Source organism: Daldinia childiae (genome assembly GCF_008694065.1).
Source record: "Daldinia childiae strain JS-1345 chromosome Unknown Scaffold2, whole genome shotgun sequence".
In the NCBI taxonomy this organism is placed as follows: domain Eukaryota; kingdom Fungi; phylum Ascomycota; class Sordariomycetes; order Xylariales; family Hypoxylaceae; genus Daldinia; species Daldinia childiae.
This window is the reverse complement of record NW_022984643.1, coordinates 2,685,995-2,700,616: the sequence shown is the minus strand read 5'-3', so window position 1 is coordinate 2,700,616 and position 14,622 is coordinate 2,685,995. Positions and strand designations below refer to the sequence as shown.

The following is a 14,622-nucleotide window of genomic DNA, read 5'->3' as shown; positions in this document are numbered from 1 at the left end:
TGTGCTTTTGGTGCCCCCCCTCAAGCTCCTCCCCGGCAGTTTCGAATTATCAAGACGAAGAGGGGGAGAAAGCGAACCCCGCTGACGGGTCCTAGAGCAGGCCTATTTTTCTTTATCTACCCCACATTCTAAGCCGCTTGAGCGACGTCATTGGCAGCTTCTAATTTCAAAAAGAACCCGAATACCGATTAGACTCCGTCGCGGGCAGCCCGTTAATAAACGGGAAAAGTTAATCGAACTTCGCATTAGTGTTGGAGATTTGGAGATCAGGCTTGGAAATATTAACAACAGACGATTGTCTGCTTCATTAGCGCCATGCTGAGCTGCCAACATTTTCGAAAATCTTTTTTCGTGCGCCTATGCCTTCGTGGTTTGGTTGAGCGCGCATTCGAAAGATGTGATTAGAGTATCCCACTTTATGCTCGACAGATCCCATTTGATGGGGTTGTAGAAGGATACAGCACCGAAAGTGCAACCTGTTGGCGACGTGCAGATCTGATCGCAACGGCCTCTACATAGTGAGTTAGCTAATGTGCGCGATAATAATAAGGGAGAGAGATATTCTGCAACTTACACCTTAGGCCAGCAGTAGAAAGCATCGCCATCGGGAGCGAACGTCTTGGCGTTGTTGATAAGGCCGTCGGGGAGCTCGTGACAGTCGTGCATCGAGTAGACCTCATAGTGACATGTGCCCGTAGCATTGGCACCATTGCAGATCAAGACCTAGAGATTCGCGAGTTAGCAATCTACGTTAGTTATGCGCAATGCTACGCGGTGTGGGAAGAAGCGAGGGGTAGGAACTTACACCTCCGATTTCTCTCTTAGCCAGTTGCGGTGCCGGAAGGGCAGAGATGCAAGTCGCAGCTGCGATGAGACTTGTAATGATAGATGAGAACTGCATTATTGCGGGTGGATGGAATAATATTGCGATAATGTGTTTTGGCGAAGAAACTTTGGAGCGCAAGACAAATTTGTGTTGAATCAGAAAGGGTATTCGTGATTAGGTCGTGTATTGTTAGGAGCGATGGATATGTATATGAATGTAGACCTAGTGAAGGTGAACAAAGGAAGTGGCAAGTGGAGTTGTCTGTTTCCCTAGCTACTGCCGGTCCGTACGTTTATGAAGTCGCTTCTGCTATTCACCACGGATAACGGGGGGATAAAGTGGATAGGAAGGAATATATAAGTGAAGTAATGCTGCAGTAGTGGTAATATTGATCGACAATACAGCTTCGCTTAGGCAGGATTAAATCTTGAGTCCTAGATTTTGTATCTGAAATACCTATCTAGGGATATATGGATTAGGTTAGGTACCTAAGGTATGTGTGTAATAATTATATATTGTGAGTTAGGATAAGTTGTAAATTGTTCTTAGCCTCATTCCCGTTTGTCAACAACAAACACCATGTCTCGTTTACTTATATGCTAGTTATAATTACCTGTACGTAGGGAGTAGGTAATTAACCAAACGCCACTTTGTAATACATTATCATAAGAGATAGCATGTAAATCTGCAGCATGCTACATATCATGCTATGTAAGTAACTAGCGAATCGGCTATAATGCGCTCCATTGATCCTCGCGAGTATAAACTTGACAAGCGTAACGTACCAAGCAACATACCTAGACTTACACATGGTGGCGGTACATTGTCGCACAATTCTAACGGTACAGTCTTGAGAGAATTAAAAGCAAGACTTCGTATTCAGTGGTCATGTTATTAGTCTTAAAGGGGTAATTTTAGGACCCTTATGTGTGACGAACCTGACGAACGTAAGGAAAAATGCGGCTATTGCTGCATGAGCTGACATGCAGTCTTCAATCTTTTAAACGGTCAGCCGACGTCATAGGTCCGCTCCGCTGGTAAAATGTTACTACCTGTGCTGATTGGTCTGTCTATTTAGCGGGACGTAGCGGATGTGACCCTCGGCAGCCTTACATTAAATACGGAATAGTCACACCGCATTGGATATTTTATGCGGAATTCGATTCAATACGAAAGTTTACCGCTATTTTAAGCTCGCCTCTAGTATTCTAGGGATGAGCTGGCAACCTCTTCGGAATAGTCTAGACGAACTCGCTTAAATATATATATTGAATACAAGCGCGATTATCTATCATGAATAGGCTCGGGTAAATTGTAGTTGCATTTATAAATCTTATCAATGGGGACATAAAATCGCATCAATTGGGGGGGGGGGAGGTTTCGTTGGTTATTAGTTAGAATAACTATAACAACACCAACCCACAGCTGACGGTAGGTAGTCACCGGTCAGCCGGTGAACTCGGTGAGAGAACTTAACCGCATCTGGCAACATTTTTCTTGTCGGCGCACGTGGCTGTGGGATATCCGCTCACCGCTTACATCCTCCAATTGAGGCTGATAGGTACCTGTTTGCGGAAATGTTGATAACGGAGCCCACAGCCGTCATGCGAGGCAATTAGCTACCAAGTAACCAATTAAGCAGATATTAATTCCTCGACGCCGTGTACTCAGAAGTCTTATGCCTAGAGGAAGATTTGATATATTCCGAAAAGCAACCACTAACTCCGTGTTTTGCAAACTTCTCTAAATCATCTGACGATTCCTTCCCGCGTAGTCCTATCGGCTAACCCTATCTGTTGGAGGATCGTTCGAGATGCTAGAGTCGGTTCAATATACAAATTGCGAAAGACCGAGGGAGCTGATACCCGGACCCAGTTTACTGGAGCAGCTCTTCGCAGGACCAATCCTCATAGCTGTGAAATAATTAGCACCAACCAGTTATACTTCCAGAATGGAAATTTCAAGACGTACTAGCCATCGGGAAGATAACGGCGGACAATCAGAGGAATCTTCTTTTCGCGTAGCTCCTTGATAGCAATTTGGAGCGGATCTGACTCTCCTTCCAGATCTACGAGGACAGGAGCATTCATACTATACAATATCCAGTCAGCATCTGCTGGGTTTTGACCTTTGTCAATACTGATTTACCTGATCTGTAGTGCTCTGGTACCTAAAACACGGGCTCTCTCGTATTTCGTTAGGTATGGAGTGGTAGATCGCTCCTCGTTAGGAATCTTTTTGTCCTTGTTCAACTTTGTCGTAGACTTCGTTCGGTTTGCAGCAGCAGATGGATCGCCCGAGACGACAACGTTCTCCTCTTCATCTACGCCTCTTCGGGTGAATTCATCCTCCTCATTGTCGGGAACTTCGGGGTCGAGCTCATCGTCTATGGGCTCTTCATCCTCGAACATAGGCTCGTCCCTGCGACGCGTTAGAGCACTTGGCGCTTTGTATGTGCTAATAGCATAACTTACGCTCCACCGACATCCCCATCATCACCGTAGTCAGACATTTTGATTAATGAAAAATCACTTAATTAACTCTAAAGGAGAGCTTTGTATGCCTAAATATTAGTGTAGCTATGATGTTGGCTGACAAACCGCAGACGAGAACGCGATTTGGTAGATGCGATGCGAAAAATTTAGAAAAGCTGATAGGTAAAAGAATCAAGGCCAAGGATTGTTATGACTGCACGTCTACCGTCTAGCTATATAGAATTAACTAGAACTAGCGCTTTGACCATATTATTCATTCAGCTGCTTTCAGGTGGCTTAAATGCAAGTACGTACCTAGGTACCTAGCCTAGCTTTGCTCTTAGAGAAAACAGTTCCCCATAAAAACTTTTCTTATCGATATCATTATCGTCTCGATAAGCCGCTCGGCACAATATTTTCCTCAATTGACTCTCAAGGGTCCTGATTCAAGGACATGCAACTACAACTTGACAATTTACCTCTACAAGTATGGTGAATTGCAACTTGTTCCACTATGAAGAGGACTGCGATTGAGGAAGCCGATGATCCCAATGGGTCCAAGGTTAAGAGAAGTAGGGTTGCCGATCCTGATGGTAAGTTACTAATATATTATTCCTTAACTAATTCATTAACTAACTGCTGTTATTCTCTACTAGAATTCGACTTTGAGCTTGATGTTGACGATATTGGTTCCGAGGATGGATCACACTATGCCGGCACATCATCTACTATTCCCACAAACGATACCCCATTGACTCCTCTTTCCCCTGCGCGCAAGTTTCCTTCAGACCTCAAGACGATCAAATGTACGTTCCCCGATTGCGACAAGACGTTCAACCGCCCAGCTCGTCTTGCTGCCCACATGCGATCTCACAACAAGGAACGACCGTATAAGTGCCTATTTCTTGGTTGCGACAAAGATTATATTGAGGAGAAACACTTAAGACAGCATATCAAAGGTTCCCACACTGAAGAACGCGAACATCGCTGCGCCCAACCTGGTTGCGGCAAGAGTTTCATGACAGCTACTCGTTTGAGACGACACCAAGCTGTTCATGAGGGCCAAGAGAGATTCCGATGCCGAGACTTCCCGCCATGTAACCAGTCATTCCGTAAGCATCAGACTTTGCAACGTCACGTCCGCGCCGAGCATCTTCGTGTTTCTCCCTACCCTTGCGACTATAAAGATGGCATATCGGGAGATGCTTGTGGCGCAGGATTTGATAACGCTGGAGCTTTAAGACGCCACCAAGAGCGAGAACATGGTGAAATTCGCTTCTGGTGCGACGAATGCAGCACTCATCAGGAGAATACCGATGGTAATCAGCCCGAGAGAGTAGGATTCACCACAATGGCCCTATTACAAGCTCACATGAAACAAGATCATGTCAGCTGTATGTTCTGTGGAGTCCAATGTAACGGCAGGTCAGGTCTTGAACAGCATATTGACTCAGAGCACTCAAATCCTAAGAGTATCGAGGAACGAAAAAATGTTGCTTGCACGTGGCCGGGTTGCACTAAGACATTCACCAAGAAATCGAACCTTAATGTTCATATACGAAGCTTCCATGAGGGCTTGCGGTTCGTCTGTGGAGAGGTTGATCTTAGTGGCACAGAAGATTTGGGGCGCTGGTTACAATCCGATGGTTGCGGGGAGAGCTTCGTTACCAAAGCCAATCTGGAGAACCATGTCCGCTATATACATCTAAAGTATGAACGACCAGAGCAGCCTCAGGGAGTATCTAAGCCCAAGCAACGCGATCCTTCTGATATCCTCGAAGAGCTCACGGGGGTGGGAGAGAAGTCTAGACGGACATTGCCATGTACAATTTCCGGCTGTACCGCCAAATTCATACACAATGGCGAACTTGAGGCACACCTACAAAGTGAGCATATCATCGAGCATGCACTACAACAGCTGGCAGAGCCGGATGTAGACCCAATGCTGCCTATGGTATATGATGATATGATGCAAGGGGTAGGGAACTTGGAAGAGGCGGATGGTAGGAACGGTGAATTCTGGATTGGGGCTGATACTGGTCTGGAGGGTTCAATGGCACCGAGGTTTGATGAGGAATGGTTTCACGACGAGGCCGAAATGAGACAGCTCATCCAGCCTAGTGATTTGGATGGCTTGATCGACCCGGCGTTAAATGATTCGTAGTAAGGATCACGGGATACGGAGAAAAGTTATGATACCCTTTGCTTTATGAACGAGGAATGAACTAGATTTGGCGTCCTGTATTACGAACAAGATATGAATAAGATAAATTATTGACATGGTATTGTCCTGAAGTAATGGGAATTATTTTGCTTATTTTTATTCGTATTGACATTCCTTTTTTTGTTTCTCATTGATATTCTACTAAATCTTTACCGAAGGTCTAGATTTCACCCAAGAAAATAGGGAAACTCAACATAGATGTAGATTTGGTATGGAGATACTTCATACATGCTTAAGTAATCCATATCTTAGACCCATAAAAAAAGGAATATCTTCGATACCCTATCAACCGTATCCTATCAACTTGATTAATTAACTCTAAGCCGTTGTTGCTATGCTCCATACAACAACGTACACACATATCATGGATTGGTTCCTACAACGAGCTCGTCTTTGTCCTTGATATCGAGCGAAGAGACTCCGAGACAATAAAAAAGGAGAAAGTTGTATTTCCGGAGCACAATGGAGTCACCGCCGGATAGGTAAGTTTGCTTTCTGTTCTAGCAACTGTCGAACCTCTATTTCAAAGCAATCACCGCCGTGATACTATCTGAACCGGCTTCTTATCCGACGTTCCCCGTCGCTTTAGCTGCTATTAGTAGAACATCTTAGTCCTCGGCGCGCCATCATGTCACTTACTACTCCGCTGCCGACTGTGTCAGAGACGCCTACGCCAACACCCACGCCGACGCCTGTTACACCCGTGCTCGGCGGGTTTGCCCCTCTGCATGGTCACGACGAGGACGATGTGTCGTGGGCCACGGGCTTTAACACGCGCCAACGCTCCATTGCAAAACTTGCTTCGATTAACACGCGCGCAAATGCTGACAATCTGCTTCCGCTCCTTAGTCCCGTTGCGCAGAGCGTCCAGGCGTCGCCCGAACGGGCTTACTTCCCCGCGGGGCCCAAGTCCCTCGAGGGCATTGCGATTCGCTCCTTTTGCCTCGGGATAGCGCTCGCCTTGTCCACAGTCGCTATGATTTCGATCTTGGTCTTTACATCCTCGCCGCTGTGGCGCGTGCCTTTCTTTATCGGCGCGCTGGCGACGTTCCATTTCCTCGAGTTCTGGACCACCGCCAGGTACAATACTCCGGTTGCGAATATCGGCTCGTTCTTGTTAACGGCGAATTGGCCGGCTTATGCTATTGCGCATACGGCGGCGTCGCTTGAATGTCTCTTTACTAAGCTACTGTTCCCGAATCGAAATTGGGCACCGCTCTATAGTGGACATATCATCTTGCTGTTAGGATTCATACTGGTGTTTGTGGGACAGTTCGCCCGCAGCGCGGCGATGGGCCAGGCGGGCCAGTCGTTTAATCATACTATTCAACAGCGCAAGAAGGACTCTCATACCCTTGTTACCTCGGGTATTTACTCATTTTTACGCCATCCGGCGTACTTTGGGTTTTTCTACTGGAGCATAGGGACGCAAATGGTTCTGGGAAACCCTATTTGCTTTATAGGCTACACGGTTGTTCTATGGAAGTTCTTTTCTAGTAGAGTAAAGCATGAAGAGGCACTGCTCGTTCGTTTCTTTGGAGAGGAATATATAAATTATAAGAGCAGAGTTGGAACCATGATACCATTTGTCGGGACCTGAGTGGTCTACCATGGGGATGGTGTTCGGGCTGGTACCTATAGGTAGATGTATAGAAGTATAATTCATGAATACCTACATAAAGGTCTTTTCTAGGACAATTTTAAGACAAGTTTGGTGGAATAATTTGTAGGCAAAGAAAAAACAAGAATACCTACTTAATGTACATAGAGAGTGAGATGTGACAACTTCATTGCGAGTAAATGCTTTGTCTCAGTGGTTAATACAGTTGAGTATAGTTTTAGCCAGGTACAAAAGAACCCGGTCTATCATAAGCCGGACACGCCACATTTATTAATATCCTATCGATAAGGTCTGGGAGACCCACCGGTACGTAGCCACTCGAAATTTAGAAGGCCACGATTCAAGACGGGTTATGCAATTCCTTTGGACAGCTTGCCTTGACTAACGATTCTAAATTTAACCAATCTAATTCAACAACTCTAACACAACAAGTTCTCTCTCTTTCCCTTCGACAATTTCTTGACAAAAGACAATTCCAGACGAAGCATATTTTGAGGTCCTTAACGAATTTGCTTTAAAGTCCCTGTTATAGGGCTCATCTGCACCATGAGTTCAGAGTATTCTTACGACGAACAAGGGCAATTCTACCCTTTCTTCGTATTCACTCTAACTTCTATCGTCACACTACCTCTCACATATAGCCTTCTCGCTCCGAGCAAAGACCCTGCCGCACTTGCACCACGGACAAAGACTACATACCAACCAGAACATGCCGACCTTATTCAAGCGCAGCGCGCGGCCCAGAAGCGAAAGCAGCGCAAAGTCAAGCGCGGCATTGCTGCTCTAATAGGATGGACCCTCATGGCCGGAATGTTATACCTAATCATTACTACCCAACGAACGACAGCTAAGATATGGAATCCCTATGATATCCTGGGAGTTTCTGAGGTATGTATTTGCACATTGCGCATTTCCAGTATTTGTATGTATTAATAAAGTTTATTCCAGTCGGCATCCGAAAAACAGATCAAATCTCACTACAGAAAGCTCGGTCTCAAATATCACCCGGACAAGGCCAGGCCAGACCCAGCTAAAAATGAGACTGCTGAGACATTAAGCGATAAATGGGTTGATCTTACGAAGGCATATCAAGCACTCACGGACGAGGATGTTCGCAACAATTACATCCAATATGGACACCCCGATGGCAAGCAAAGCTACAGCATTGGAATTGCCCTCCCCCAGTTCATCATATCCGAAGGGAATGGTAAATACGTCGTGCTGGTGTACGCTTTACTTCTCGGAGTTCTGTTACCTTACTACGTCGGATCCTGGTGGTACGGTACCCAACGTATAACCAAAGAGGGAGTCCAAGTCGAGAGCGCCAATAACCTATTCCGCGAGTACTCCGAGGCTATGGACGAGGGGGACCTTGTGACTGCTCTTAGCTGTGGTAAGGAATTCCAGGATGCGCTCAAGGGAGATAAGGCCGAATCCGGTCTCGCGAAAATCGAATCGAGGATACTGGCAGAAGGGGAAATCACCCCCTTTGCAGGCGGATTATCAGTCAAGGACAAAGAGAAGCTAGAGGATCTCGACAGCGGAGTAAGGAGAAAGGTTCTAGCACTTCTATGGGCTTACCTTGGCCGTGTAGAGCTCGACGACCCAGCTTTGAATAGTGCGAAGTATATGGTTGCGCCGATTGCGCAGAGCCTCTGCGGTTCCTTCAGAGTGATCTCACTCGCATATGGCAACATTATTCCTATCCTTTCCTCATTCTACGTTAGCCAACGACTCATCCAAGCTGTCCCCCCGAAGGCATCTCCTCTGTTCCAGCTTCCCCACTTTACACCAACTGTGGTGAAAGCCGTTGAAGGCGACTCGAAAACGCATGTTACTGTTCAGGAATTTATGGATCAACCCGACTCGCAGCGCAGAAGTGCTATAGTCGGAGAAGGACTTCTAAACGAAGAGCAGTATAAGACAGCGGTCGGTGTCGCACAACAGCTTCCCTACCTTAGAATCGCAAAGGCATTCTTCAAGGTTGCTGGCGAACGGTTTATTATTCCCTCATCTTTGGTCACTCTCGTTGTGAAAGGTCGATTTATTCCTCCTGGGAGCACAAACGTTCCGGAGATCGATGAGCTTGATTTAGAGGATGTCGATGCTGCCGAGGATGATCTTGACGCACTTATGGGACGCAAAAAAGCAGTAAAGGACGCAAATGGAAAGATAATCTCAAAGGAAGACAACAAACCCGTATCACCACCCATTGCATTTGCTCCTCACTATTCCCGTGATCATTCACCGAAATGGAACATCTTTCTCTCGGATAGCAAACAGGGAAAGATGGCCGTACAGCCTTTTCCCTTCACTACATTCGACATGCCTATATTCACAGATGACGGAAAGCCGACATACCACATGCAGACGTTGAAGGCCCAGTTCGCCGCTCCTCCTCAAGCTGGTACTTACACATTTGTCATGCACGTTGTGTGCGACAGCTACATTGGGTTTGACACGAAGATGGAGGTTACCCTTAACGTCGAGGATGCCAGCAAGGCGGCTGCAATGGCTGGAGAGGACGAAATTAGTGAGCCGGAAGAAGGTAAGCTTTCTACTTTAACGTCTATTTATATCGTATTCTAACATAAATCCAGATTCTCTTGCCGGGCAGATGAGCGCACTCAAGGGCGGTAGCGTTGCAGGCGCCACAAAGCCGAAGAGGCGGAAAGACGACGACAACTCAGATGAGGAGAGCGGCACCGAAGAGGAAGAAGACAGCACTAGCGAGACAAACACTGATACCGAACCCGAGTCGTAGGATGTCGAGTTTCCGGTGACAGACGACGAAAATAGTAGTAGTGAGGAGGAATACGATAGCACCAGCGAAGCAAGCACTAACACCGAGATTTCAGTAGAACCGGTCGTGTATTGAAACCCTTAATCAGGCGTACTATTTCCCCTCCCTCCCTCCCCCCTTAATCAGACCGCGGTGTCTGATACTGATGGCTGTATCTCGATCGAGATAGTAGCGTACATGTATAGTTAGTTAGTTAGTTAGTTGGTTCTTTGTGCGGGAAAAGCGCGCACGCCGCAGCGGCATAGGATCGGCGTCGTGGCGTTGTAGGGAGACAGGCGCCTCTGCGATAGGGCGTATATACTAGAGAAAGCAAGCCCGCGCGCTGCGCAGATGAAAGTTTAAGATCAGATATCATGTTCGTTCGTATGCTTGTTGCTCTTTGCGTTGTAGGTGGATTTATGTTACGTGATTTGTGTTGTGCTTGTGAGAATGGGAATAGGGGGGTCGTGATTGGATGTTGGCTAAGGGGGAGGAATATTGTATACCAGGCTTGCAACGTACGCATGTCTAAGTTGTTTTTCTAGCCTGCATACCTTAGGTACCTACCTGGCCTATGTTTTTATAATGTCTACTAAATAAGCATCATACGCAATGTTGAAGCTGAAAACGGGCTGGGCGCTTTCTCGAGACTAGGTACTCATTCTTCTTGCCCCCTATAGCAATAATACTATCGTCAAGGCATATACAGACAGATCCTTAATAATAACAACACTTTATATACCACGTTAATCATCCCCCTATCTCAGGCTGCTCACCACATAGAACCTTCGAGAACCAAGCCCATCGTAGGTGTCTACTTTATAATATATTCAATTCCATCTCCGAAGCCTTTATACGAGGCACACGCTACACATACACAGATAATTAACACACCAGTAACCCATTACCTAAGACGGTGTTTGGGTCTGCCGTGTCCCAAACACTAACCTCGTATCCTATCTCGTGTAGTCACGAGAAGGACAGTATTAATATACAATGGAGCATCATCTCCTTTCCTCACTTCGTACCACCATTACTGCCCGTAAAGTAGCTCGTCAAACACCATATTTCACGACCATTAAACCTCCATCATGGGGTACCTATCCATCCATCCATCACTCACTAACAAACTCTAACACCACAAACTTCAACCCCCTTCCCCTCAACATAGGCCCTACGACCAAAATACGCCGCCACAGCCGCCGTCACAAACGCCGAATCCGCAGCGCTCCACACATCGAGGCCCATACGCGCGACATCTTCGCTGCTTACGCGCACGCCCCGGCCCTCCGCGCCGTCGTCGTCGTCGATTAACGCGGCAGTACCATCGTCATCGTCCTCGTCCCTAGAACCGTCTTCCCCGTCGTCTTCATCGCTCTCGACAACGTCCGCTAGCGTACCGAGGACCTGCATCGTAAGCCGGTGGAAATACGCGATAAGGGCGAGTTCTGTGCGCGCCTCGCTGGGGTCGGCAGGCGGTAGTGAGGCGACTGATGCGGATAGTAGGGGAGCCTCCATTCGGACTGCGGAAGGGGAAGATGGTGAGCCAACCATGTCGGCGAGGAGCTCGGCGTCGCGGGCTGATTCCTCGGCTCTTTCTGTGAGGGCTTGCTCGCCGGCCGAGGCCCACCACATGAAGCCATTGTAGGCAAGGGCAGTCCAGCTGAGGGGCTCGACAACCTCCTTCTCCTCTGCGTCATCAAAAAACGGGTCATTAGTTGCAGCAGGGTCTCGAGGCGTGGTGGGCGACGCGCCAGGACTAAGTTGTGAGGATAGCCGGGCCAGTCCGGCCTCGAGAGAGCGGAAGCGTCGCAGGTCCCGCTGCGAGGCGCGGATGGGAATACCGCCCGGCCCTTCGATCTTAGGCCAGATGCGTCGTACTGCTTTCGTGGAGTGCGGAGCTGGTAAGGTGATGAGGACGTCCCAGAGCGTATCTTTCATGGCGAGGATACTGTCGGTCGTACAAGCTACCCAACCCGTTCCAGCCTCATGATCGCCGTCTGGGGACTCGTCACTATTGCGTCTAGGTTTAGAATCCTCAACGAGGAAAGGGATATCGTGGACGCCAATGGAGAAGAGGGGTCGTAAGCGGTGGGGAGGCGAGCTAGGGGATAAGAGGTCGAATATTGGTTGTGGGATGTTGGATAGGATAGATATGTCGTAGACTGGTATCATTGTTAGCAGACTAATAAGGTAGGTAGTTAATGCTAATACATGATTAGACTAACCGAAATTGCAAGCTTCTTGAACGGGTGCATGGCATGATATTAGAATGCGCTTGCGCAGTAACGCAGCACGGTATATTGGAAATATAAGAGGCCCAAATGTGTCTAAGAGCTTTGTCAAGCTCCAGGCGGGATGGTATGCGGAGAGTCTATGACCAGGCGGTAGTAAAGCTGCCCCATCAGAGGCCGAACGATTCCTAACGTGGCTCTGAGGTTGCTTCGGCGGGGGTTGAAAGGAAATAGATGGTGACTCGACAGATTCGACCGGCGCAACTGATTCTTCCTTGGCCTGATGCTTCTGCCAGTATTCCTCCAATATACTGATATCCTTGCTACTTGTAGCAAATGTCGATGCCATTGTCTTTAAGCCCTCAGCATGTCTCCAAGCTCTTCCCAACCGACCATAACTCAGCGGCACCAGCACGCCCACCGCCAGCATCCTCGCATTACGCACTTCGCTATCCTCAACAGGCGCATTGACGAACGCACTCAACCCCGCATATCCATCATGCACGAAGTAGATCAGGTCCTCCGAAACGGTATGTAGTCCCGAAGGTAGGGACTTGTACTCGACGACACCCTCGAGCTCTACTCCAGGTATAGAATCCTTCCACGAGATGGTATACCCAGCCTTGACGTCGAAGTCGATTAGAAATAGGGCGGATATGGGAGGTAATTCGGGGGTCGCAACGTTCTGGGTCGAGGGAAGGCGGACCTGCAGCTCAGGCTGGCCGCGGCGGGATGCCGCCATGATTTACTTTGGTTTGGGCCCCTCGTGTGGTATATATTTATTAGAAATTTGGAATTTGGTATTCTTTAATTCAAGATACACAATTGGGTTTGGTGTCCGTTACGTGGTTGGTGAGTTACTAAGGTGAGTTACTAATTGTTAGGTTGCGGTTCCAGGTTCCATCAATGGGGCGTTGATTTGATAGAATGACGCTATGGCCAGACCCCTGTGGGGGAAGAGTGCGGAAGGGTACATGGTGTGCACTCTAGCACTGTATGTACGTAGGTACCTAACATACAACTCTAGTAATAAGGTTGTTACCATAAAGGGTTACACGTGATTTCTTTAGGACTATCTAGGTACCTAAATGCATATGTGAAGCAAACATGGGTTTACAATTCTCTTTTGTGCTATACTATTAAATATTATGGATGGAGAGGCACGTCTAACTTGGCCTTAAAGCTACCGACCGTAGCCATTTATAAACCAGCTAACAATGTTATTCTGTTTGCCGGTTTCTGATGAGTCCCGCTGATTCGGCGGGGGACGACGCACTCATGACATCAGCATTGTTGCTTTATATCGAGTTGAGGTTGAATGCAACTCTATAAGTATTAGTATGTGTATAATAATATATAGAAATGAATAGGTAATCTCTACGTATATTATCATCAAGCTTAGTTGTAGTATTTATACTCATTGTTCTAGTATGGAAAGGATATCACTTATACAAGCTAGTTAAACCACCAAGATAAGTCAACTCCATTATAAGTCTACAACCTACCATCCGTCCCTACCAATAGCATCATACAAGACCATGGCGACAAATCCACACGTCCCTGGTGGCCCTGTCCCAACCGAGGACACGATCCTTGAGACCGGCGCATCCATGATCCAAGACTTCCAACCAACGAAGCAACTCTGCGCCCACCTAAACGCCTTTCACACATACGCCGATGAGCCAGGCCGCTACGTAGAAGCGAATCACTACTGCGCTCATCTAACCGAAGGTGGGTACCTAGACTATGAATACCTCTATATCCAGCCCATCCCATCTTATCCTAACACCCCCAGATGTCCGGCAATGCATCCTCTACGATAGTCCAGAGCCGAACGCCCGGCTTATAGGTATCGAGTACATGATCACGCCCAAGCTGTACGAGACCCTACCCGCCGAGGAGCGGAAGCTATGGCACTCGCACGTCTACGAGGTAAAATCCGGCATGCTAATCATGCCGGGGCCGACAACCGTGCTTGGCGCGCAGCAAGTCTGGGAGGCTGCCGAGACGCAGGAGATGAAGCATGTTATCGGGTTATACGGCAAAGTCTACCACTTATGGCAGACGGACCGGGGAGATGCTCTCCCGCTTGGCGAGCCTAAACTGATGACTAGTTTCACAGCTGACGGTCAGTTCGATTTTGAGAAGGTGGTAGGAGATCGCGATAGGAGATTCGGTTCCGATTGGAAGCGGAAGAAGGAGCTGAGGAAGGACATTGAAGTACCCAAGATCCATCCGGACGCCGATTCGGCTTGGAAGAGACGTAATTCGATGTAGATCCTGGAGCTGGAAAGGGGGAGAGACAACATGTAAAACATAAAATTGCACCAACCATAAATTCTCACCTATCAGTCACATTAACAATACTTTATGGGAGCATCTAGCAGAGAAGCTAATCTCAAGGTTTATTTCGCAATTACGCGATGTGTGTAGGTGTTCTAATTAATACTACGTACTCGTT

The 14,622-nt window shown here is 47.5% G+C and overlaps 7 protein-coding genes across 7 annotated transcripts; 4 read left to right on the top strand and 3 right to left on the bottom strand.

Moving 5' to 3' along the window:
• Positions 1-357: 357 nt before the first annotated feature.
• On the bottom strand, positions 358-901 carry GL218_01643 (uncharacterized protein; the record flags this gene model as incomplete). The annotated part of the gene is made up of 3 exons (XM_033578120.1): positions 358-511; positions 575-723; positions 806-901. The coding sequence occupies 3 exons, from the start codon at positions 899-901 to the stop codon at positions 358-360; spliced, it is 399 nt and encodes a 132-aa protein (XP_033437958.1).
• Positions 902-2,702: 1,801 nt separating this feature from the next.
• Positions 2,703-3,338, bottom strand: GL218_01642 (DNA-directed RNA polymerases I, II, and III subunit RPABC2; the record flags this gene model as incomplete). The annotated part of the gene is made up of 4 exons (XM_033578119.1): positions 2,703-2,739; positions 2,798-2,917; positions 2,975-3,247; positions 3,301-3,338. 4 exons carry the CDS (start codon positions 3,336-3,338, stop codon positions 2,703-2,705), a joined length of 468 nt encoding a protein of 155 aa, XP_033437959.1.
• Positions 3,339-3,814: 476 nt separating this feature from the next.
• On the top strand, positions 3,815-5,464 carry GL218_01641 (Transcription factor IIIA; the record flags this gene model as incomplete). Its single annotated transcript, XM_033578118.1, has 2 exons — positions 3,815-3,893; positions 3,957-5,464. The coding sequence occupies 2 exons, from the start codon at positions 3,815-3,817 to the stop codon at positions 5,462-5,464; spliced, it is 1,587 nt and encodes a 528-aa protein (XP_033437956.1).
• Positions 5,465-6,152: 688 nt separating this feature from the next.
• On the top strand, positions 6,153-7,124 carry GL218_01640 (Protein-S-isoprenylcysteine O-methyltransferase; the record flags this gene model as incomplete). The annotated part of the gene is made up of 1 exon (XM_033578117.1): positions 6,153-7,124. One exon carries the CDS (start codon positions 6,153-6,155, stop codon positions 7,122-7,124), a length of 972 nt encoding a protein of 323 aa, XP_033437957.1.
• A 567-nt stretch (positions 7,125-7,691) lies between these two features.
• GL218_01639 (Translocation protein sec63) lies at positions 7,692-9,909 on the top strand (the record flags this gene model as incomplete). The annotated part of the gene is made up of 3 exons (XM_033578116.1): positions 7,692-8,033; positions 8,094-9,693; positions 9,746-9,909. 3 exons carry the CDS (start codon positions 7,692-7,694, stop codon positions 9,907-9,909), a joined length of 2,106 nt encoding a protein of 701 aa, XP_033439167.1.
• A 1,140-nt stretch (positions 9,910-11,049) lies between these two features.
• Positions 11,050-12,903, bottom strand: GL218_01638 (Protein LCHN; the record flags this gene model as incomplete). Its single annotated transcript, XM_033578115.1, has 2 exons — positions 11,050-12,092; positions 12,156-12,903. The coding sequence occupies 2 exons, from the start codon at positions 12,901-12,903 to the stop codon at positions 11,050-11,052; spliced, it is 1,791 nt and encodes a 596-aa protein (XP_033439166.1).
• A 796-nt stretch (positions 12,904-13,699) lies between these two features.
• GL218_01637 (uncharacterized protein) lies at positions 13,700-14,438 on the top strand (the record flags this gene model as incomplete). The annotated part of the gene is made up of 2 exons (XM_033578114.1): positions 13,700-13,892; positions 13,957-14,438. The coding sequence occupies 2 exons, from the start codon at positions 13,700-13,702 to the stop codon at positions 14,436-14,438; spliced, it is 675 nt and encodes a 224-aa protein (XP_033439161.1).
• Between the last annotated feature and the right edge of the window lie 184 nt (positions 14,439-14,622).